This window comes from Rasamsonia emersonii, assembly GCF_000968595.1.
Source record: "Rasamsonia emersonii CBS 393.64 chromosome Unknown ctg1118621760071, whole genome shotgun sequence".
Taxonomy (NCBI): Eukaryota; Fungi; Ascomycota; class Eurotiomycetes; order Eurotiales; family Trichocomaceae; genus Rasamsonia; species Rasamsonia emersonii.
The window spans coordinates 56,687-80,373 of NW_013563216.1; the positions used below are offsets into that span (position 1 = coordinate 56,687).

The 23,687-nt window shown below is 46.7% G+C and overlaps 7 protein-coding genes across 7 annotated transcripts; 4 read left to right on the plus strand and 3 right to left on the minus strand.

Annotated features, from left to right (window-relative positions):
* Positions 1–1,688: 1,688 nt before the first annotated feature.
* Positions 1,689–3,988, plus strand: T310_3489 (DUTPase; the record flags this gene model as incomplete). The annotated part of the gene is made up of 6 exons (XM_013473649.1): positions 1,689–2,315; positions 2,391–2,568; positions 2,630–2,735; positions 2,782–3,084; positions 3,147–3,627; positions 3,689–3,988. The coding sequence occupies 6 exons, from the start codon at positions 1,689–1,691 to the stop codon at positions 3,986–3,988; spliced, it is 1,995 nt and encodes a 664-aa protein (XP_013329103.1).
* Positions 3,989–5,881: 1,893 nt separating this feature from the next.
* T310_3490 (Maltose permease) lies at positions 5,882–7,949 on the plus strand (the record flags this gene model as incomplete). The annotated part of the gene is made up of 10 exons (XM_013473650.1): positions 5,882–5,962; positions 6,067–6,276; positions 6,320–6,482; positions 6,673–6,886; positions 6,948–7,209; positions 7,267–7,371; positions 7,427–7,482; positions 7,559–7,764; positions 7,842–7,884; positions 7,922–7,949. The coding sequence occupies 10 exons, from the start codon at positions 5,882–5,884 to the stop codon at positions 7,947–7,949; spliced, it is 1,368 nt and encodes a 455-aa protein (XP_013329104.1).
* Positions 7,950–8,411: 462 nt separating this feature from the next.
* On the minus strand, positions 8,412–10,050 carry T310_3491 (uncharacterized protein; the record flags this gene model as incomplete). The annotated part of the gene is made up of 5 exons (XM_013473651.1): positions 8,412–8,465; positions 8,524–8,765; positions 8,852–9,002; positions 9,417–9,727; positions 9,906–10,050. 5 exons carry the CDS (start codon positions 10,048–10,050, stop codon positions 8,412–8,414), a joined length of 903 nt encoding a protein of 300 aa, XP_013329105.1.
* Positions 10,051–10,706: 656 nt separating this feature from the next.
* T310_3492 (FAD binding domain protein) lies at positions 10,707–12,474 on the plus strand (the record flags this gene model as incomplete). The annotated part of the gene is made up of 4 exons (XM_013473652.1): positions 10,707–10,877; positions 10,939–11,359; positions 11,420–11,481; positions 11,542–12,474. 4 exons carry the CDS (start codon positions 10,707–10,709, stop codon positions 12,472–12,474), a joined length of 1,587 nt encoding a protein of 528 aa, XP_013329106.1.
* Positions 12,475–12,946: 472 nt separating this feature from the next.
* Positions 12,947–14,732, minus strand: T310_3493 (uncharacterized protein; the record flags this gene model as incomplete). Its single annotated transcript, XM_013473653.1, has 4 exons — positions 12,947–13,260; positions 13,439–13,859; positions 14,330–14,450; positions 14,497–14,732. 4 exons carry the CDS (start codon positions 14,730–14,732, stop codon positions 12,947–12,949), a joined length of 1,092 nt encoding a protein of 363 aa, XP_013329107.1.
* Positions 14,733–19,249: 4,517 nt separating this feature from the next.
* T310_3494 (C6 transcription factor) lies at positions 19,250–21,636 on the plus strand (the record flags this gene model as incomplete). The annotated part of the gene is made up of 2 exons (XM_013473654.1): positions 19,250–19,792; positions 19,843–21,636. 2 exons carry the CDS (start codon positions 19,250–19,252, stop codon positions 21,634–21,636), a joined length of 2,337 nt encoding a protein of 778 aa, XP_013329108.1.
* A 283-nt stretch (positions 21,637–21,919) lies between these two features.
* On the minus strand, positions 21,920–23,262 carry T310_3495 (Disulfide oxidoreductase; the record flags this gene model as incomplete). The annotated part of the gene is made up of 5 exons (XM_013473655.1): positions 21,920–22,063; positions 22,115–22,178; positions 22,230–22,417; positions 22,470–23,174; positions 23,224–23,262. 5 exons carry the CDS (start codon positions 23,260–23,262, stop codon positions 21,920–21,922), a joined length of 1,140 nt encoding a protein of 379 aa, XP_013329109.1.
* Between the last annotated feature and the right edge of the window lie 425 nt (positions 23,263–23,687).

A 23,687-nucleotide genomic window follows, 5' to 3' on the forward strand; every position in this document is an offset into this window, starting at 1 on the left:
CAGGTCAAAATTACAGTGTTGAAGATCATCATGGTCAATAATGGCCAGAACTCTATCATAATGTCTTCAGGTAAATAATTCGTTAGATGTCTTAAACAAGTTTTGCAATTCCTGCCTAGTCCTATTGTTCTGCCGTTCAATGCCATTCAGGTAGCTTCACAGCTATATAGATGTAGATAAATATTTCCATCTATGCCCAACGTGAAAAAAAAATCCAGGCAAAAATGCTACCGAACTTGGGTCTTCCCATTCAATTACTATCTGTCAAAGGTTTATTCCCTTTCCATTACCTAATGGTGGCTCATCCTTTATCTTTTGTATCAGAAGCACCCATGTTATGTCGTTTGAATAGTATCGAGTCAATTTACTCGACTATTGGCAGGTCAAGCTCCAGTCGCTTTCAGTAATCTAACTGCACAGGTATGTGTGGAGTCACCATTTACAGAGTAATCCTGTTATCTTCTTCAGCGTCATGTGACAACTCTGTAACTCCATCGTTGGAGCACATGGGTGGTCCATTGTTGTGAGACGGTCAAGTGTATGGACCATCCATGTAAGTAGGGTGGAGCCTCCTTAATCTTAGCTCATTCAAGCATCTTCCACGTGTGTTTATTACGGCATTGCCATAACACATTTATCAATGCATGTAGAGTAATAAAAGGTGCAAACTCACTCGCTGATTGGCTGCGGACAGGTGCAGAGGCGTGGAGTACCTGCTCTTCCTGAAGATATCGGGCTAGCTTGTCTCAGCTTGTTGATCCTCGGCAGTGTGGTACTTCATCCTTTCCGAGGGCTGTATATACTCCATACATGGATGATCACGCTAACACCTGGATCCAACCTTTCTCTTCTAAACATGGTTCTGATTCTGTTGCTGATACTGGTTCTCTGTCTGGGCAATCTGAGTTGAGGACAACAGACAAAAGCCATGACAAATACTATCAGAGCTCGTGTATTGTCGCAGCGATTTCTCGTAGAGATAGCAGAGTCACGACGATAGCTGCGGGGGCGGCTAAGTTTCACTAAGCAGGGAACTAGAAGCTTTCCTTTGAAAGAGACACTAGTTTATAGATTGCATAGCAGCCCGGTGGAGATTAAGTGCATGTTCTTTCCAAGACCTCCCTTCAATGGTTCAGCGCTGTTGCAGTAACCCTTCGGTGTTTACGGCAAACCATTTACGGTGATCCCGGAAAAACAATAAAGTTGTGCGACCAAATACCTCTTTGGGACTAGCGCTCCAAACGTGCAATTAAAGTGAAAGTGGCTGTTTTCGCGAATTTTCTTGGCAGATAACTATCCCTCTTTAGGCAGAGAGCAGGGGGCCAGTAACCGGGCTCTGTGGGGCTTGGGGGCGGAAAGCTAACCTTGAATGTGGGCGGGCACGCATCTGAGTGGCCATCTGAAGATCTCCATCCATCTCGACCAGGAGACAAGACATCATTAAGGTTCATCGCGTTCCTGAACACAATTTTCTTTATTTAGGAACAACTCGACAATCATGCTTACAGGGTCCACAGTCTACGCATCTCGTGTTTTACACGGCTGGATGGAGTATGTAGTTCTGCTTCTTGACGATAATAAAAGGCCTATGGCCTCCCTCCCTGAATTGGTAGCTCGAAAACTCAGGAACAATCCTCTCCTCTTTCTACTCACTCCTTTCTTCTACCTCACTGATTGGACTCCGTGCGATGCGCTTGCTCGAAATCACTCTTCTGCTAGACCTCTTGGGTCTGGCGACTGCTCTGCCAGCACACCATTCAACGACTGCCTCATCTTCACACGTCGCATCTTCATCACTGTCGACTCACACTGATTCATCTCTGTCGACTCATACTGATTCACCTCTGCCGACTCATATTACTTCATCTCTGCCGACTCATAGTACTTCATCTCTGCCAACTCACAGTGCTTCATCTCTGCCGACTCCCACTGGCTCATCTCGGGCGACTCCTTCTGGTTCATCTCGGGCGACTCCCAGTAGCTCAGCTCGGCCGACTCCCACTGGTTCATGGCAAATTGTCTCGTGTTCTGACCCTACTATTGCGAATGCCGCTGCAGCTCCGTCTAGCAGATGGCAAGCTGCCGATACCGATGATGCCTGGAATGCGGCCGTTGAAGCGTGGACCGGTGGACAATCGCAGTCCGGAGGGGTTTCCTTGCCATTTTCTGCCTTTATCAGCAACTTCTTCCACGGCCCTGAGAGCTGGAACTGCCAGGACGTTGGCAATGTGCCGTGCTCGACGGTCGTTCAGTGTGATCAAGTCGACCATCCTGCTGGCTTTTTGATCCTGAACTCCTTTTCTTCGGTTCATCAGGTGAGCTCGACAATATATATCATCCCATTGCATCGCCATATGTATATTCATCATTAACATTGATTTCGCATGCAGCTCTACCAACACATGGCTGGGGCCCTCGACGATGCCCTTGCGCAAATGACTCCTAACCTGGGAACCTTTGCTCAGACATTCGCTCCTCAACTCCCCAGCGATACAACCGTTATAAATAACATTCTCAATGGCATCGGAGCGGCCGTTGGCATTTTCAGCTCGTATTCATGGAACTTTTGTACGTGTTGAACTTCATTCCTCCCCGGGAAATCAAGGCTTTCGTTCTGACATGTCATTAGTTCTCAGTTCATTTTTCAAGAACAATGCAGTTATGGCTCTTACGCAAGACACAATTAATAATATAATTAGCTTTGCGATCGGTACTGCTAGAACCAACCTTCCCGCGTGAGTCACACCCATGAGAATCAGAAACTGCATCCCACACTAATAGGTGTGGTTTCCTCAGCACACAGAACGCGCTGCAAACACAGAACTCAGTATCATCAGCTCTCGGCACCATTTTCGGTGCGTGGAAAGGTGCTGAAACCGGCTATCTGTCGGCGATTTTCTCCGGGAATTCGCAAAACAACTCAATTTCTGATCTCTACACCATGATCAAAAACGGAAGCATGACTGCTATTCCTAACGATATCGACCTGAGCAACATCACACTCCAAGCCCAAAAGATCATGTACGGTCAGTTGATCCAGAGTGCTTGGACTGTTGCACCACAGGGTCTTCACCCCTTTATCCTGTAAGTATTTGCGCATCCTCAAACCTCATCTGTTAGGACACCCGGCTAAACCCCACATTTAGGCTGACCAACGACTCCTGCGGTCCTCCTTCTGAGGATATTAAGCGGAACGTCCCCACCGACGTCATTGGCAAGGCACAGGTTTGCAACAACGGGCAGGCTGCATATATTATGACCACCGTCCAAATACCAGGGGATCAGTGGCCGTTTGGGACGCTGCCTGGTGGCACTGTTGACGTTCTTGATGGGACCAAATTCGGCGGAGTGACCCTTGACGATATCTTTATCAGCTCGTACCAGGCATACCAGCTCAACAACAACACCAACGGGTACCAGATGCCTGATGAATCCCGCTTCATTGACGGACATGGAACGGAAGGCGACTACATCTTCCAAAATGGCATCAGAACTCCTGGCTTCTTTAACCTGCCCATCTGCACCGACGTCAATGCGGCTGTGGAGGCTTCTTCGCAAAACAATCCGAATTCCAAGTGGTGGCCTTGCGACACTCCACAGGGTTACAACACTGGAGGAACGAACATTGTACGTGGAAATGCATTTCTTTCTTTCTTCCTTCTTTTTCGAACTGACAAATCATTCACAGCACGTCAACAACGGATGCATTTTGATTAACGGAAACCCGACATGCCACCCCGACTCCCAAAACATCCCCGACAACCAGCAGCCTAACAACACTGCGACCATCTACGCTGGGTTCAGTGGTGACAGCACGATGTACAAGGTCCAGGCCGGCTGCAAACTCACGGCTGTCTGGCCGCACAACTATGGCGACATTTACTTCGGCGCCGACAACTGTCTCTACGACTCGCAGGGGAACCGAATCTTCGGCCAGTGCTGCGGGCCCAACCACGATTTGGTCACGAACCCGTACTGGGGTAAATAAACGAACAAATAAATGATTCTCATTACCGCTGCTACTCTGAACTCTTGAGACGGCCCTGGAGGCTGCCTGCTGTCCGGAGTCAAGGGTCGAAATGCTTTCTTTCTCCAAATCTCGACAAATAAATTAGCATCATCAGCTCTAGTTATTGAATTGACACATTTTCGCTCAATATGTGAAGTACACAATTATTTATTTATTTATTTATTTATTTATTTATTTATTTATTTATTTATTTATTTATTTATTTATTTATTTATTTATTTATTTATTTATTTATTTATTTATTTATTTATTTATTTATTTATTTATTTATTTATTTATTTATTTATTTATTTATTTATTTATTTATTTATTTATTTATTTATTTATTTATTTATTTATTTATTTATTTATTTATTTATTTATTTCTATTTATTTATTTATTTATTCATTTATTTATTTCATCTGAGTTTTTTTTTTCACTTGTTGCATTCAGTTATTCGTCAGTCTGTGGAGGCGGCGATTCTCTTGCTCTGTAAAATCTTTTGATAAAAGCAAGGGCGAAAGAAGCAGGAGAAAAGCATAAAAAGAATAGCTCTTGTTCAATTCGAAGGTAGAGTTCAAGAGACATGGTAAAGATGTCCTGAAAAAGGGGGCGTAGTTCCTTCTTATCTTTATCCATGTCTAAGCTTGGGCTTAAGTCTATTCTCCTTCACTTTTTGTTAACAGAGAACGTTGTCATGGACAGTGCCGGAGCTACGGGATATAGCAGATGGTGTTTTCTCTGTTTCCCTTGTTTGCTCTTTCTCTTTGTAGCTTGGTTGTCGCTGCTGGTGATGTCCCTCCCCGCCTGCGGTGCAGTGATTAGTGTTGTCGCAGTGAGAAGGATGCTCTTTTGCCAGACGAAGAGTATGAGGAACCTGCAGAAACTGCTGCTAGCAGGGAAACTGAACAAGCATTCTATCTAATGACCAGCTGCTCCCACGGAGTCGTCATAAAAGGGATATGTGGCGACAATCTACCTGACAAGTCTTTTACGATTTTGAACTAAGGAAACCCAATTACCTCGATAATCTACTCCGTCAACCTCTATAGACTTATAGAAACACGCAGATGCCCATGAAAAGTCCAACAATCGGTACGGAATTCGCAGCGTGCCTCATCCGATGTAAGGCGTAGTTGCCTTATTACCGCGCAGCTGGGGACGCTGTATGAGATCAACAGATTTCCGCCCATGTTCACCATCGTTTCAACTCTGGTTATACATTCCGGATTGAACTCACTCATTGGTTGAGGGAATTCTCATGTAAACCTCTCAGGATTGATGCCATTAGAAGTTTGTACTGGGGAGAAAATCGCAGGCTGGCAATTCACTGAGCAAACCTGATCGTAGGTACACTTGCGGCGGCTGTAAATTCCATCTTTCTCCCACTCTTGATTGTCCAGCCTGTACTTATCAATCAGGCGTAGGATGGACTACGGGACTACTAATTTCTGCCTGTTCATCCCGAGTCCTTCCTCTAAGTTCTTTTGAGTGCCAGGGTCGTCTCTTGCCGGCAGGAATACCTCGTATTCAAGCGGACGACCTGCCAAGATTAATTTATTATGTTGCACTGTTAGACCTCCTTTGTATATCACGAGATCTTGGATTGTTTCCCCCAGGTGAAATGGTTTCCCCATATCTCCACTGGATTCCCACATTAACCCCTGTCAACCTCCACATCGTCTCCCCGCATTTTGATAACTAGCTGCAGATCCAGGTTGTTCTAGCTCACATGGATGCAAGTATATTGCACTCGTCCATCGAGGATTGTCGAATATATAAATCCGGAAGTGATCGACCAGGATCTCGCGATCAAAACACATCAATCATCATCCACATCTTCTCACATACAGCTCAATTTACTATGCAAAATGGCTGACAGTAAACGCGGTGTGCTTCAGCATTGGAAATGTCTCGCAGCGTGCTCTCTCATATCCATGTCAACCGTTCCAGTACGGGATGGATTACGGCTTGATCAGCGGGTTGCAAGCTATGATTGGTTTCCTCAAGGTAGTTTACGGTGCTCTTCTGATTCAAAAGACTAATATTGTAATAGGTATTTGGATATGAAGACCCGAAAACCCCAATCGGCTATAATATAAGTGCTACTCGCCAACAGCTGATATCGTCCCTTATGGTGCTTGGGGCATTCGTGGGCTCTACTTCTGCAGGTGCCAGTATATCTGGCGATCTATTGGTGTCGCTAACAAGCCAGGCTTTATATCTGCCAAGATCAGCTGCAAGCAGTCTCTTTGGATTGCTAGCGGTATGTATTGCGTTGCAAATATTATTATGATGGCTACGACCAGTATCGGTGGCCTCTACTTCGCCCGTCTGCTAATCGGGCTTGCGAACGGGCTATTCATGACTTGTTCTCAGCTTTACCTGCAGGTGAAGGCGTTGTCCCAGAAGACATAACTCTATGGTTACTTATTCTTTTAGGAATGCTCCCTAGCTCGCTACCGCGGCATGGTAATCGCAGCTTTCGATTTCTAGATCTCGATTGATACACTGGTTGGCACGATTGTCGACAATTTTACTTCCAAGATTTTTACTCGGGAGTCTTACCTCATTCCTCTGGGGATAATCTACATTGTTCCCGTTATTCTCACGGTCGGCATGTTTTTTGTCCTGGAGTCACCTCGCTGGCTAGCTCAACAAGGTCACTACGAGGACGCTCGCAGGACTCTCATGTGGCTGCGTCCAAAGGAAAGCAACATTGAAGAGGAGCTTCGCGGCATTGTCACAGCAATCGAGGTCGAAAAGGAGAATGGCCAGGGCATTACCTTCTGGGACCTGTTCAGGAATTCCGTCGATCGACGACGTACTTTTCTGGCTATTGCAGCTATCACCACGCAAGCTGCATCGGGAGCCATGTATATGATAGGTTAGAGTCTCATTTGTCGCCGAGAGTTATCATATATTAACCACTTGCAGCATACGGTACCTATTTTTTCGAAATGGCAAGCATCGGCGACGCAATTCCTGCATCTTGGTAGCAGTCGGTATAGTTGTCATGATGATCAACGCTCTCTTCATCAGCAAGATCGGTCGCCGTCGCATTTTCCTAACAACTGGGTTAATCCTCTGCGGACTCTGTCAGCTTATTATCGCTATTATCTACACAAAGGACCCGAGTTCAGAGCAGACCGGAAAAGCAATCGTTGGCATCTCTGTGATCTTCATCATCGGTTACAATGTAAAATTCCTGTTTGCCCAATCCAGTTTCCTGTAACAACAGGCTGACGATTGTTAGGGAATGGTATCCACCTACGCTTGGGTATCCGGCGGCAAGCTGCCATCTCAGCGTTTACGCTCTTATACTTTTGGGCTTGCTGCGGCCATGGGTTTCCTCGGAGCTGTAAGCATAATTCAATCAAAATTATCTCAGAATCATCGACCCTAACAGAATACAGTGGCTCACCACTTTTACGGCCCCATACTGTATAAACCCTAGCGCACTCAACTGGGGGTAAGTGGCTCTGTTCCTTTTAACGGCCCTTTGTATTGTGTATGTAGTGATGTATCGCGAAATCTGATGTCCATAGACCCAAATACGGCTACATCTGGATATGCTCATGTTTTCTTGCTGCTGCCTTCGTGTTTTTCTTCCTCCCTGAGGTCAAGAATCGCACGCTCGAGGAGATCGGCGAAATGTTCGAGGCCCGCCTACACGCGTGGAAGTTTCAGAGCTATAAGTGCAAGGGTATCGATCGTGTTGTTTTGGAGAAAAACGATGAGGAGCTCGCGAGAGGTGCGATACTCGATAAAGTTGCAAATTGAGGACGGTGAAAATGTTCGGAGAGAGTAAGGTAACGAGAATGTTTGTAGTTCCTGTTAATGACCGATCAATTGTTTGTGGTGCAGTATACCGGTAAGCATGAAGATATATATATGTCGATATCATACAGAAATCACAGTAAATCCTATTTCAGTTGATGGCTGCCAAGGAGTAATCCAGTGAGCTCGGGCCAGCTCTGGAGTTATTTTCTCACGCACTTTCAACAATTCAATTCGTGGGAAGTCCTGTCTTGTTTTTTCTTGTATTCCCACAGTAATTACCAAGGGGAGGATTGACTGACAAATCAATTCAAGGCCAAAGATGGAGGAGGCATAGCACAGGCTCTGTAGATACGTATTCCTTCCAAGCTTTTTCATTTACTGGGAAACGAAGCCAACACGTAGTTCTGAAGAATCCCTCAATCTCTAAGGTCTGGAAATCATACGTTCAAGGGTTTTCAAAGAGTGCACCATCGAATAGGAATGACTCAACGTGTTCTAGATTCCATGGCATAATGAGAGCAATATCAAGCTGACTGCAGTATAACCCGCTGCAATTGACCTTGAAAACCGCTCCCAGTTAACTTTGATCACAGGGACCTTATCGACTCTAAAACTTAGTTATGTAGCAATTCCTTTAACATAACTATCCTGCATCTGTGCATGGCGGATGTTCTACATTAGCTCGATGTACAGACTTCAACAATTATCCAGTCGTCCCCGGGAGACTCACATTAATGGTTTGTGTGACAGATATTTTCCCAGGCTTAGTAACTGTATCGTGACCGTGGAAAGTGCTATTTCCGAAAGATCTCGATCGAGAATGTTTTGCGCTTATTGTGGTGGTGGACAAGGGTATTCCCTGCGGATTGCCATATGAAGGCATCTCAGTATAACCACTTCCATATTGACGGCGAGAATTTCGTGTCTTGCGGTATATGATGGCGAAAGCAGGAAGGCAACTGATTACGACAGCTGCAGCGGAAAGATTAATAAGTCAGGAGAGTGCCCTTCTCATGGGTCTTATGCAAAGATCCTTGATAAACTGCGAGCTCACGTACCAATTCCTGCTTCAATCATCCCCCAGAAGGCCAGCCATGAGCTGCTTGGTGTGCTGTCGTTCTTAGCCTTGGAGCCGACCTGAACCACCCGAACAATAGACATGATAATACAAATGATACCGATGGAAAACACGGCGCCGACACTCAGTTTCTGGCCAAGAGGTAGGCGTAAGGACCATAATAGTTTGAGAGGCAATATCATGACTAAAAAGTAGACGTTAGTGATAAAGAATCCGGACTACACGGTTAGTCGAGGAACCACTGACTCATTATATTGCTGATGACATCAACAGCAAATGAGTAGTAGAGACTGGCTATTTGAGCCCTCGCATCGCGACGAGTATTACAGCCCCCTGCATGGATTCACCGGAATTGAGTCAGCAAAGCATTATAGGTGCAACCACTGTGAGATGTCCATTTGGGAGTACGGACCAAGAGTAAACCAGGCATGAATACTGCTGCACGCAGTGAAATTGGAAATGACGCAGCCGATAAAAGTCTACAAGGAAGTCAGCAGCTTCTTTTTGCGGGACTGGGTAACAAATTTTGCCCAATTAACACTCACCACAATGGTGAAGATTAGAACTGCCCACCACCATCGCATCTGGTTTTGCAGACCTTTGAACAGACGCTGATAAAGAAACAGCAGCGAAAGCTTAACAGCCCAAAGGGTAAGCCAGTACAGCAGCGTGTTTGCGAAGAAGATCTTGATGATAAAGAGAGCATCCTGTTCAATCGCAGCATAAGGAGGACTCTTCCCGGACATGACATCGTCGACGCGGTAGAGGACGGGCGTGACAACAATGTAAAGGATGGCGACGGTGAGGAAGACACCCCATGAAAGCAGGATAAACACATCCTCCGCCTGGAATGGCACTGATTTCCAAAATCGAAGCCCGAATCGCGCCACGCAGAAGAACGACGTAATCCCGATCATCGCATAGCCCGTGGTAGTCACCTGGCGCGCATTGATATAATTCTGTGTCTCGTCCATGGCGCCGACACACCAAGACGGTATCAGAACCGCGAGATATTTAATGCTCCCAGGGCTTACAATGAGAGACGAGACTCAAGTCTTCTCTTTTGTCGCCTTGGGCCCTCCAGGAAAGGAAGACTGGCGGTGCCTCGATGGACAGTTCATGGGAAGACAGGAACCGGGAGTTGGGCGATTCACCCGGTCTCCTCGTTTTCAACCACATGATGAACGGGGTCTACGATGAGACTTAGATAACAGGATATGTCGACACGGCCAGATTCGGGCATGCTCTGTAGATCGGTGATCCATCGCTCTTCCTGTGTATATTTAGGTTGCATCGCAGCCGGTAGTTCGGCCAATTGGGCGGCAATGACGGGCCGCCCCGACGCCACCGAGTGCCACAGGATTGCTTGTTTGTCGCCAAGATTGCTGTCGGAGGATACAACTGCCAATTAGTGTACATATCAGCGGTTGACACATGCAACGCTGCCAACATGCTGGCGTGCTGGACATTGTCCCTGTAGCCCCAGACTGCGCTCTTCTCGACGCACAGATCGACCATGGGACCGTTCATCGACGCGTGGGGGCGCAACGAGACCTGATGTGGGCCTGCTTCCTGGCCGTAAGAACTCTTTTCTTCCTGTTCCGGCACCATTTCGGACATGAAGAAGAAAAAGGATAATGCACAGGATGCGCTGTCTGCGACCGAGCAATCGCGGAGACAGGGCTCATCGAAGGGATATCCGCGGCAGCCTCTGCCCGGCTGGCTGGCTCCCCCCGGATTGATGTTTATAAGGTCGAACGCTCTGTCTGTTCCTTGGCTTTTCCATGCGTGCCGGTTGCTATCTCGTAAGCTTCTGCAGCCGGAAGATCTAAAACATGCGGGCTTGTCTCGTGCTTGCAGCAGGACTCGTGTCCACAGTGGCCGCATTGGCCGACCCGGCCCTGATCGCCTCCCTGGATGCGCAGGGCGTGCACGTAAAGCAATTCTTCGACGAAGCCACCCTCGCGTCGTTGGACACGCCCTCTCACGATCACTGTTCTCAGCTGGTACGTTGCTCAGGCTCTACAATTATGATCGGATGGAAGTTTGAACACCTTGGACGGATAGTGTGAGAAACTTCCTGCGATATTTCCGGGAAAAGTCCTTTCCAAAGACACGCCAGCATACACGGTATGGGATGCCAGTTTCTGGTCGCAGCAGCAAGCCCAAGTTCAGCCCGCCTGCATCTTCCAGCCAGCGAACTCCAGCGAGGTGTCAGCAGGCCTGTTGCTGGCACGCCTCACGCAGTGTCCATTTGCTGTGAAAAGCGGTGGCCACGCGGCCTTTGCTGGCGGTTCGAACATTCAAAATGGCCTCACCATCGACCTGAGTGCCCTGAAGTCGATCAGTATATCTCCGGATAGAAAGACTGCGCAAATCGGAGCGGGAAATGTCTGGCTAGACGTTTACAGTGCGCTGCAGCCCTACAACTTGTCTGTTATTGGAGGTCGGGTAGCAGATATCGGGGTGGGAGGCTTGACGCTCGGAGGTCAGTTCGTGGATGGAATTCTGGCAGGAAACGACCTTGTACACTGACTATGGACGCTAGGAGGAATCTCGTTCTTCTCACAGCGGTATGGCTGGGCCTGCGACAATGTAAACAACTACGAGGTATTGATGCCTTCCGTCGGCAATTTTTTTTCTGGAACACGCAACTGATCCTTGCTGAAGGTTGTCCTTGCAGACGGACGCATTGTCGACGTGAACTATACATCCTATCCGGACTTGTACTGGGCACTGCGCGGTGGTGGCAACAACTTTGGCATCGTGACCCGATTCGATCTTGCAACGCATTCACAGGGAGTCATGTGGGGTGGATCTCGCATCTACACCACCGATTACCAAGCCGATCTGATCAGCGGGTTTGTCGAGTATGCCCAGAGAGCGTCCCAGGACCCCGATGCTGCGTTGATCCTGAATTTCGCCTACGCACAAGGAGCATTTCTGGCAGTTGCAAATATCGAATATGCGCGACCAGTCATCAAGCCTCCTATCTTCGATGGGTTTGAAACAATCCCGGCTATAGTAGATACCATGGGAATTAAAAGTCTGCCGGACATCGCACTCGAGTTCAAACAGTCCAACCCGGACGGCCTGCGGGAAAGCTTCTGGACCGCAACCTTCAAGTTGGATGCTGACCTGGTTACATATATCGTCGACCTGTTTGAGACTGAAATCGAGCCCATCAAGAATGCCACCGGCCTCCTTCCGGCCCTAGTCTTGCAGATCATCACCACCGATATGCTTTCACAGATGGAGAAGAACGGAGGCAATGCACTGGGATTGAGCCCCTCTGCGGGCAATCTTCTCCTAATGAACCTCGCCTTCATGTGGGCAAATGAAGCGGATGATGCAGCAATCATGCATGTCCTGGGAGCCATCACCTCCAAGTCAATCGCCGAGGCCAAGTCGCGCGGTCTGTATCACGAATTCCTCTACATGAATTACGCAAGCCAATATCAGAACGTCGTTCCCTCATATGGAGCGCAAAATCATCAGCGCCTGCAGGCGATCTCCAAGAAATACGATCCGGATCAAGTATTCCAAACACTCCAGCCCGGATACTTTAAGCTGAATGGACCTCCTAATTCGACATATCCTTGATTTGTCCTTCATAATCACGAATTGTGAAAGCAAGGGGTACAACGCAAAGCCGAGATAAATCAAGCAAAAATGAGAGCAGGTCTGGTGTCTCTCGGGCTATTATGAAGGCCCGATTAAATTCCTGCACGTGTACACATTAAAAGTGGTTCGTTTCGTTTTTGTTATGTCGAGTACATATCAGTTATATTTGTCATACATACATCTGCAAAATGGGAAATTCAAAAATCGTAATCTCCAGGATCAAAACAAAGCTGATGTCATTATCCGACCTATCCTGGCGAGACTGGTTAAGCATGACTCGTAAATATGAGAGGAAAAAAATGAAAATAACATACGGACACTTGGAAACAGGTGAACAGGTGAGGAAAATTCCGAACGTAGAGATGTGAATATTGTGCAGGATGAAAACATAACTCGATTTAGTGATGATTTTCTTATGGCCGAAATATCCATTAAATACACATTTTGAATTTCACTTCAATCTTCCCTCCACACATCCACCTGGTACACCACGCACTCGCCAGACATTTACCAACTCCAAGCCAGCGGCTTCGAGCAATCTTCTGAAACCCTCCTGAGTTCTCTCCTTCCCACCCATGGTCATGACAGCCTGGTCCAGGACAGCGGCTGCGAAAGTCGCTTCGTCAACCCGTTCTGGGATGACTATTTCGCAGATCAGCACTCGCGAGTCTGGAGCCATGGCTTTGGCGAGCTGAGACAGGATGTCGACGCAGACGGAGTCTGAGTAGTCGTGCAAGATCATACGCATGAAGTATGTTTTTGCGCCTACATAATGAGAAGAGGTTAACGCCCATATAGGTTAGCTCGATAGAAAAATCATGTGGTATAGAGGGAGGATGGGAATATATGCAGACTCGCGGGCTTAGTCTTTTTTACTATACCTTTCACAGGCTGCTCAGTTCGGAAATCGTGAACCATGCAGACCAAATCCGCAGGCAAGTACTTGTGGATCTAGCAGCGTTGATGTTCTCTGGTATGTCTTGCAGTACGCATTTCTTTGGACTCAACTCCGGATACGTCTCCAGAATCTTTTTCAGACACGATCCTTGGCCGCCGCCAACATCTACAAGCTCCATCCGCGATTCATTCGGGCTTGTTTTGAGATGACCAAAGTCAAAATGGCCAACCACTGGAATTGCGACATCAATTCCCGACATGCCCGCTTGGAACGTGTGCAGCTTTTTGGGGTCTCGGGCCATGATTGCCCAGACGGGAACACCATCTTGCTTATGAGTCCAAGTGTATGGGTTGTGTAGAGCGTCGTCAGGTTCCCGAGCATTTGCTAGCTGACCTCGAGCAGCAAGATAGTCGTCAAAGTTGTGCATGTTTTTGAACCATTCATCGTACTTATCTCCAACAACCTTCTGTAAGTGTACCAAAGAAGAAAATAACACAAAGAGAAGAGTTCGGGCAAGTGAATCGTTATCTGAAAAGAAAAGAAAAAAAAACGTGGACATACATGGCCAAGAATAATTGTGCAGGACCAGGACGACTGTTGTAGGACAAGGAGAACTTGGTATGTCTGTATTCTCCGCCATCCGGGCGAGTTTGATCAAGAAACCCTGTAGCAACTGTTTCGGGAAAAGAGAACATGAAAAGGAAATCAGCCAAGCTGCAATTTATCGATGATCAGTGTGAAGTATCTTCGGATAGGTGTATGAGTCCATTGATTGCCTCTACTGGTTATTGATGAAAGTACAGAACAGAACAAAGGGGGAAGCTCACCAAGAACACGAGCCATTTGTTCTACAGCCACGAGACAAAGTAATGTGTCAGTATACGGCTATCTGACTTTGCAAACGAGAATAATGCATAATATATCCTTGTAAAATACGTGCCTAAGAGCGATTCCTGTGCACCTGTCTTCTGTGCAAGGTCCCGAAGAGATATCGAGCCCGTCTCTGGGATTGCCTCGAGGACCTTGAGTTTGATAAACGTCCTCAATGCAACCAAATCTGCAATCTTCAGAGCAGCCAATGCAAGAAAGGAAAATTGGAATACTTCAAAAAGAACATAAATTTCAATAGGCTGGCAACGGGAAGATCACTCACGTTGAGACCATGATAATTAGGCAGTTGTTCAGGAGTAATTAATGCTCGCGACAGTTTCTTTGCTCTGTCAATAATCTGGATGCGCGGCAGGTAACCGTTGAGGTCGGGAGCAGTGCTGTATGCCTTCGCGACATCATTCAGTTCAGCGATCAGAGACTGCAACTCCTCGGGCGATGGTAAAGCCATAATCTAATATTTGACTCGAGCGAGGGGAATAAATTTAAATCTCAGAGAGATGCGGTTATGCTGCTAGGTAGGGGACCAGAAAAGAAAGCATATGTTCTTTATGCGCAGTATCGATTAAATGAGTACTGTACGGAGTACTCATGACGAAGGGGCAGAGGGTGGGTGCGGCATGTAGATTACATGGCAATGACTGGCCTTTACCTTGGGAACCTCCTGAAGGAAGAGCAACCAGTTTCCTGACTTCATTCGGTCTTTAATGAGCGCTCCTTCACGTTCAAGTTCTCTTTTTCTTTTTTCTTCTCGACCTCTTGCTAGGAACCACCATTCCTGGCTGTTGACTGGGTTCGCTCGGGTCTTCCGGTTCCATTTCTAGTGCACGATGGACCACTGTCTGCGAGATAAAAAGATTTAAGCTGGCCAGATACTCAAGAGGGGATTTGCGAGCTTTATGCGTCGCTAGCTCAGGCAGCAGCGAGGCACGCGCCCAGCTGCAGGCCTCGCAGTGTAACCGTTGGTACCAGATCATCAATCACATCGACCAGCACACTCGACCCTGGTGGTCAACGACTCCAACGAGGCGTGCAATGTACTATCGCTACTATCGCTACTATCGCTATCTACTTGCCTATCCTGGAATGTTTTCTATTTACCTCCTGACTAAGCATCCTGACACGCTAACTTTCGATGATGTCATCGCTGGTCAGTTTCCCACACAGCACACCTCAATGACAAATGAAGTGGTTATACTAAGGCAGATCAGCAGCCTTAAAATAAACCCTACCTGCTAACCCTTTTCAAATTTGGACTCGTTCAAGCCTGCATGGTGTCAAGTTGCCAGTTGCATCTTTTCCCACTCTACTGTATCAGGCAGGTATTTACTGTCTTCAATCTGTCTTCAATCTGTCTTGCTGTCATCTTCAACAAAAGAAGATTTCCAGCTCCCACAATAGTTTCAGAAAGTTGTGGAATCCTTCTACCTTTATCGAACGCTTCCCAAGCTTCTTATCCTACCATGGCAACACTCAATAATCTTGCCATGGACCTTATCACCATGATTGCTAGTGAGCTCGATAATGATGACTTCTTCAACTTTTGGCTTGTTTGCAGGGATCTTAACCACAAATCATTCTACCTCTTTCTAAAGCGCTATTTCCACATGCGCTACTACATGCTTAGCTGGTATAGCCTTGAGAATCTTCTGCAGGTTTCATGTCACGTAGTGTTTGGCTATTCACTGCGCATCCTTGTGATCTGTACAGACCATCTGACAGATGAACTACTATTGTTTGAACGCAGCACATGGGAATATCCCATAAATGATACCAAAGCTATCATAAATGAGAGAAAGTATAAACAACAGTTGGACGACCAAGTTTACCTGAGGGAATCCAGTCTTGATACTATATATCTTATGCAAGTATTTCTCAATGCTGCAAACTGCAGGACAGTGTTTGTTAATGATGACCATTGACCTTGGGGGGGCTGTCTCTCTAAAGAGAGAAATTGGGGTATACCCAATATCTGACATTGAGCAGACTGATAGTAAAAGCTTTGTGAGACGAGCACTCTATATTGTTTTTGCTGCAGTAACCGCAAGCTGTATTCTACTGGAAACCTTTGAGCTCTGTGCTGGATTCCTTAGAGAGATAGTTGGTCCAGATATGCTGAAGCTTCCAGAGCTCTGTTCGAATTAGCTGCAGTTCTCTACAACTCTCACTGCCTTCTGCCTGACAATTAATCCTGAAAATAAAGGAGATCCTGACATTTGGGCAAGAAATCTTACAAACTTTATCATGCTTTTTCTATAGTTGGAACTAGTTGATCTGCATTTTGGACCATGCATTGAGCAGCAAGAATTTTGAGCAATCAGCAAAGCCTTACGCCTACAACATCTCCATGTTTTGGAGATCAGGAGGGTGGACTGCATGGAGGATGATTTGGCTAGGCTTATCATTATCCACAGGGATATATTAAGAGAAATTCATTTTCATATTGTAGGTATTATTGGAGAAGAGGGATCATGGCAATCACTGTGTGACGGGCCAAAGCCTTGCTATCTAGAAACTAGAAGCTCATAAAGGATTCGCTGGGGAAGGAAGAAAGGAAGAAAGGAAGGGAGAGAGAAGGGCACGCGAGCTATATCAACAACAACAAATGGGCCAATCAGGAGACGAGAGCCAAGCTGAGTCAGCGATATGGGCTTAGCCCGCAACACACTGCTCTGCAAGATACAGGACCAGCTTTCAATTACCAGCTTAACAATGACCGATTGCGACTTAGCCGACGAACTAGTAGTTTTCTGAGAAGCCAATGGGATTTCAGTCTCCAGCGTAATTGAGGTGGGCGGAGAGTGGCAGGCGCTTAACAATCTTATTGAGACTATCAGTGTAGGAGATAGGACAGGGTAGGAGGGTGTATGCTAGCAGAATCAAGTGCTATTGAAACGTATCAAAGTGTCACAACTCAGTCAAATGAAATGAATCCATTTGGAAGCTATCTAACTAGGATTCGAAGCTGGAGAGAAGAAGAAAGCTACAAAGATTGTGGGAGGAGACATTTGATATAGCAGTCAAGCGAACTGACCTTTCCTAATTAGGAAGGTACCACATGACATGGGACGACATTGAATAGACAGTCGAATAGACAGTCGTCACACAAAGCCAGTCAACCTGAGACAAACCATCTGTAAGCAGCTTTCTTGCTATATCCCCTTTTCAGCAACTTTGACAAGAGACAATCCTCCAAATTCTACTATATACAAAGCAAGACATATATCTTGATCTAATGATCTTCTATGGATTGGTCTCGGGTAGTTAAATCGTGGCAGAGCGACAGACTTCGGGGGGTTGGACAACCAAGCCATGCCTGGGAAGTCTAGGATATAAGCATGACAAGCAGATCGGGTACTTTTTTCAGCTGGAGCTGTTCCAAGTACTGACAGCAATGAAAGGTAATAAGGGTGACCATAGGTACCTCTTCCCCTGTATAGGCCTTCCATGGACTCCTCGTTATCTGGATGGAATTCAAGGGGACCCATCGTGACGGTCCCACGAACTCTATACGCTGTGCTCCTAAACGCTCTGGTAGAAAAGGACTATTGAGTAAATACCTTATAGTTACAGGCATACGGAGGCTAGGTTGGGCTGGCCTAGTATGCCGTAATAAATATAACAAGAATATAAGGAGCGATATGATATCACCATTACATCTTGTATATCTTTGAGAAGACTACACCTATGACAACTTTCGTTCAGTTATTTATTAGTAGACAACATTACCTTCTTCTTTTTTTTTTTGAATTCTCTATGTACAATCTGAGGAGATATATTATAAAAGGATTTGTATAAAGAGCATAAAAGGTGTTTATATGGTATACTCACCTAATTTTGTAAAGTTCGTAAAAACCACATGACAGTGCGTATAAATAGATTTTATAATATTAGAATTACGCAGAGCTTTAGAATGATACAAGATCGTGATTCTTGCACCACTCGCTACCTATCTAGCCATTGTATTTCTTTTGTTGTTATGCTGTCAGCTTCTCGGAAGAGAGAAAGATCGGGTGGTCTTTTAGTTTGCCTTGCCAGACGGATGGACTGGAAATGTCCTCCGCCCCAGATGCCAGGTAGGAGATTCAACAGATTTATAATATTAGTGGAAGCAAAGATGGATCAACAAAGCAGTAAGAAAATGAGGCTTTCTTATTGCAAATACATATCATATCAAACCAACAACTGTTGACCCATCCCGGCATGACAGCCACCTACGGGAGCATGGCTGAATACCACCATCGTCAAGGCAAGAATAATCATGGAGACAATTATGATATCGAACGACATGACAAAGAAGAGGGTCTCTTGGATCATCATTAATAATCATAAGAAGGACCATCAGCCGGGACGTGACGGGGCCGCTTCGGTCTTTGCAACATTTGGTATCACCTGGACCATCATCTGTGTCAGGCCTTCGTCTGTTGGGTCGCGTCTGATGAATTCCGCCCAGCACTGGTCTTTGGTCCGGACCAGTTCGCGACCTGGCGCCTGGTCCATTGCAGATCTTCGAGGCCCTCCGCGTGGGCGTCTTGTTGGCTCATTTGTGGTTCTGCGTCTTGGTGCCCCTGAAGCAAGAGCGAGACCAGCTCTCTCTAGACGGACGCCATGTCATTGGAGGCCTGCTCGCCGTCTTCGCGGACGGCTTCCAGTACATCGAGACTTGCTCCGGAGTCCGGTGGGGAAGAAAGAATGAATATTAGTGGCGATGAGACTGCCGTCGGCAGCCGAGAGGCCCACGATGGAAGTTGGCTAGGCCGAAAGGGGCCAAAGGCGACGGATCAGATAACTTACATAGAGTAATAGTCGATCAGATAACGGGGTGAAAGTCCAAACCTCCGAGAATCGGTGTTTCAGTATTAATATCTCAGCCTCACAAATTTGACGAGACTGTCTCCAAAAATTTCTTACGCCTTCTGTGTGGCCTGCCTACCTTTACCTGTCGCATTAGCAACGAAGGACTGTACCATGAGCACCGCGCAGCCTTTCCGGCCACAAAAAAGGCGAAGACATCAGTTGTCTTGCACCGAGTGCAGACGGCGCAAATTGAAATGCAATCGTTCGGTCCCTTGCGATCGGTGCCAAAAATCTGGCAATGCTGAGATCTGCACGTATGCTACCCGGAACCAATCAGTAGCAGACGAGGCAACCGATGACTTCGAAGAAGATAAGACAGATTGTGCGGCGCAGGATCCTCACAGTGGATATTCTCCTGAGCCCATAGAGGTTATACCAAAGGGTGGACTATCCTCATGCTCATCGGAGAATCGAACACTCAAACGCCAGAAATCGACAATGCAAGATTTACATCAGCGAATCAAGACATTGGAGAACCTGCTTTCAGAACGCACAAATGACCCCCCTCTTTACCACTGCGATGGACATCGTCCAGACTGCCCTCCAGCAAAGGCAGGGCTCCGTCATATCCATCCCACAGAAGATTGTTTGCACGGTGTGGACAATAAGACTAAGTTCTTCGGCAGAAGTCATTGGACCTCAACATTTGCACAGGTAAGACGGTCCCCTTGATCAATATTGACTCAATCTCTAAATGTGTATAGTTTGACGATGTAAATTCGACCATTGAAATTTGCCTGGAAAGTAAAGACAAGGGTCCAGCACGGGAATACGACTTGATGAAAGCCGTGAGAATGCAAAGAAGGAAGAATAGTAACCATACTGTTGACCATCAATCTATTATTATGAATGCATTTATTCCTGCTCGCGAGGTCGCCGATGCTCTTGTTGCCTGCTACTTTGAGACGTTTGAATATACATACAGGATCTTACATGTTCCAACATTCCAAAGGGAATACAATAGGTTCTGGATCACCCCTCTCGGAGAAAACCCGGCTTTCTTAGCCAAATTACTCTGTGTCATGGCGATCGGTAGCTTTCAATTTGCCGAGACCAACGGTCGGTCAAGCAGCCAATCAATATCAACAGAATTGGTCTCAAGTTGGTTGCACGCTGTTCAGCACTGGCTAGATGCGGCTATCGAGAAGAGCAAGAGTATCTTCGATGCATTACAGGTGCATTGTCTGTTGTTGCTTGCCCGTCAGGCCAGTTCAATCAACAGCAACCTCATATGGATTTCTTCGGGCGCCTTAGTCAGAACGGCTATGGTCATGGGCCTTCATCGGGATCCGAATGCCTTCCCTGCAATGTCACCATTTCACGCGGAAATGCGCCGACGGCTGTGGGCTACGATTACCGAAATCGACATACAGGCCTCTCTCGATGCTGGAAAACTCCCGTCGGTCTCTCCTGGTGATTGCGACTGTGGTGCCCCTTCTAACATTAACGACGAAGATATGTCCGAGACAGATGTAGCGCTGCCAGAACCGAAACCGCCAAACACATTTACACGGTCATCATTCCAGACTGTCTTGTGCAAGTCATTGGCTGCCAGAATAGAAGTGGTTCGACTGTCAAACAGTCTTGCTACCAAAACATCGTTTCAGGAACTTCTGAAACTCAGTACAGAGATCAACAAAGAGCTTCAAAATTTGCCTTCTTTTTTCACTTCAGCGCAGAAGACAGCATCAACAGCAACACAGAAAGCTGAATTTCCAGCTGTGCTTCTCGACCTGCTAATCCGTCGATTCCTCCTTGTTATACACCGGCAAGTGGCCATTATGGGAGCATACGACCCGAAATATCACTTTTCTCGTATCATTTGTCTCGGTTCTTCATTGGAAATATTGTCATATTTCGGCCTATCCGTGGACGATACGGATCGTCAAACTGACAAAACCTTCCGAATTCAGACTTACTGCGGGGGAATGTTTCATAACGATTTCTTCCATGCAGCGATCACTGTCTGTCTGGAACTGCTGATGAGAATGGTTGACTTGGACGTCTTAGGGTGTTCCCTTCAAGATCAAGCAATACACACGGCTATGGGTAATGCCAACCGCCTACAAACGGAGAGGTTGATTGCAGTCATTGAAAGAGCCTTAAACGTCATCAAGCACTGGGTTTCAGAAGAAGACGGTAACTATGACAAGAGGTATCTTTTATTATCTATGGCCCTCAGTTCAGTCAAGGCGCGGTATTCGAAGGACAACGCCCTGGACGCGGTATCAGAGACGCTCCGCACCAGTATCAACACTTGCAAGAGCATTCTACTGCGCAATAATGAAGCTGGACCAACAATTGGACGAGGTCTTGCTAGAAATGTGAATTATATCAACCTAATCCCTGTGATTTTTTTTTTACCGAGATTATACTTATTCATTGCAATTTTGCAGGAGACTGCCGAGTTTGAGAACTCAAGCCTCGTCGATGATACGAACGTTACGTCTGGCGCACAGGAAACCGCTGAGTGTTTCCTGGATCCTGTATGTGGCTAGCATGTTATTAATCGATGGACAAAAACTAATCCATTTTATTCTCGCTAGATGCTGGCGGGGGATGTACACTACGGGGGCAGCGGATGGGACGGCCTTTTCGTACAAGACATTGATCGGGTTTCCTAGCTTTCAGGGCCAACTCCTCTCTTCGCCCACCTCCTCTAAAGGTTATGGTCTCCTCATGAAAAAGATGCTGCCGTCTGGTTCTCTATTTTCCTGTGCAGCTAATGGACGCCCTTTACCTCGACCAACGCATAATGAACGATATAGTGAAGCTTAGTTTTCAGGTTTCCTTCGAAGAATCATCCAGAAATGGCTCTGCGCCCATATGTTTCCAACAGGACTTGGTCTTTAAAGCTACATCCTTCGATTTCGAGTGCAGAAGAATATCCCTGGCCCCATCTGTGATGTAGAGTACATTCTTATCCTGCAAGAGTTAATCCAAGCAATGTGTGGTGAGATTTGATCAATAACTTACCATGCCGAGAGTCAACTCTATTCCACCTTCCATCAACAGATTCGTATTATAAGTGACCAGCGGTCTACCTTGAATTGCGCGGAGGATGTTTTCACTAACAATCGCGGCTTGTTACATAGCGGAGCGGCCGTTCTTAGGTCCAGGAGAATCTATAACATCACCGACAGCGAAAATGTTTCCAAATCTTTCGTCTGCAATCTGTAGTGTGCCTTTCACCTTAAGGAATCCACCCACTGGCAAGAGCGAGTCAGGACACAGGGTGGCGATGATTTCAGACGCAGCTTTCTGGCCTGTACATCTAATCTTTGGATTTTTAGCTCAATCTTGGCCATCGACGGATCGATAGTGTACATACCAATAGATCGCAAGGAATACTTTCTCCAGAGCCCAACACGACGTGCATGTCTCCTTCTTCATGGGGTCCTATACGCTCACCCAGAACCACGCGCACACCAAGACCTTCCAATGCTGCCAAAGCAGTGTCATGAAGCTTAGTCCCAAACTTGTTGAGTAGTGTCTTTCGAGAATGGATCAAAGTCACATTTTTCTCCGGGTAGAGACTCTTTGCGTCCGAGGAAAGCTCGACCCCGGCAGGCCCTCCGCCGACGACAATCAAATTATTTGCATCTCGGATGCGATTTTGCAAGCCTCGTAGCACTTTGATCCCATCCTCCTTCTGATTAACATTGAGTCTCGAGGGAGCGCCTGCATGAGAGCCTGTGGCGATAACCAGATACTCGTAGTCCAGCTTTGCGCCACTTTGCAGGAAGATCGCATTTTGGACGACCTCGAGGACCGTATCTTGCATCATGAGCCAGCTGCCTTTTGGAGCTCCACTGAGATATGGTCCATACGGTATGAACGCTTTGTGCTCATGACCGTTGACAACAGAGAATCTCGGAAATACCCATGTGAACTGGAAGTGGGAGCTTTTTTCCACAACCACAACTCGGTAGCCAGTGGGAAGGGAGTTCGTAAGGAGCTTCGCGGCATGATAGCCGGCAAAAGAGGCGCCAATGATCACGATGTTCTTCGGCGAGTCCACTTGCTTGTAGCTGTACTGATGGATAGTAGAAGTGCACGGTATCGTAGACGACACCAAGAATTACTTTGATCAATTTGAGGACGATGATGATTCCGCTCAACATGGTGCCGGGATTCAAATGGAATGTCTCTGAAAATAGTGCAGTCAAGGATGGTCTGAGAGAGGTGGACGACTTCATTAGAATGCTGAGCATATAAAGAGTGCCGAACGTTGACCCACTATTCGGCCGAGCTCAAGTATCTCCGTTTGAGGGCCTATACATCGAAATGAGCTCCGAGACAGCGATATTGTTGTTTTTTTTTATTTCGTTGGATCTCACGGAGACTAATCCCGTTTTAATAAGACCGACACGAAAAAGCTCACAATACACGCCCCCGTTTCTTGGGCCCCTTTTACGCAGTCCAGTAGAAAACACATATACGTTGCAGGTATAACTACAAAGGTCTTACCCCTGGAAATAGCATGACCGCAAGTCCTGCAGCTGGGCCTGGGCTACACTTTTCTCAACTGGTCGCGCAGTGGTGATGC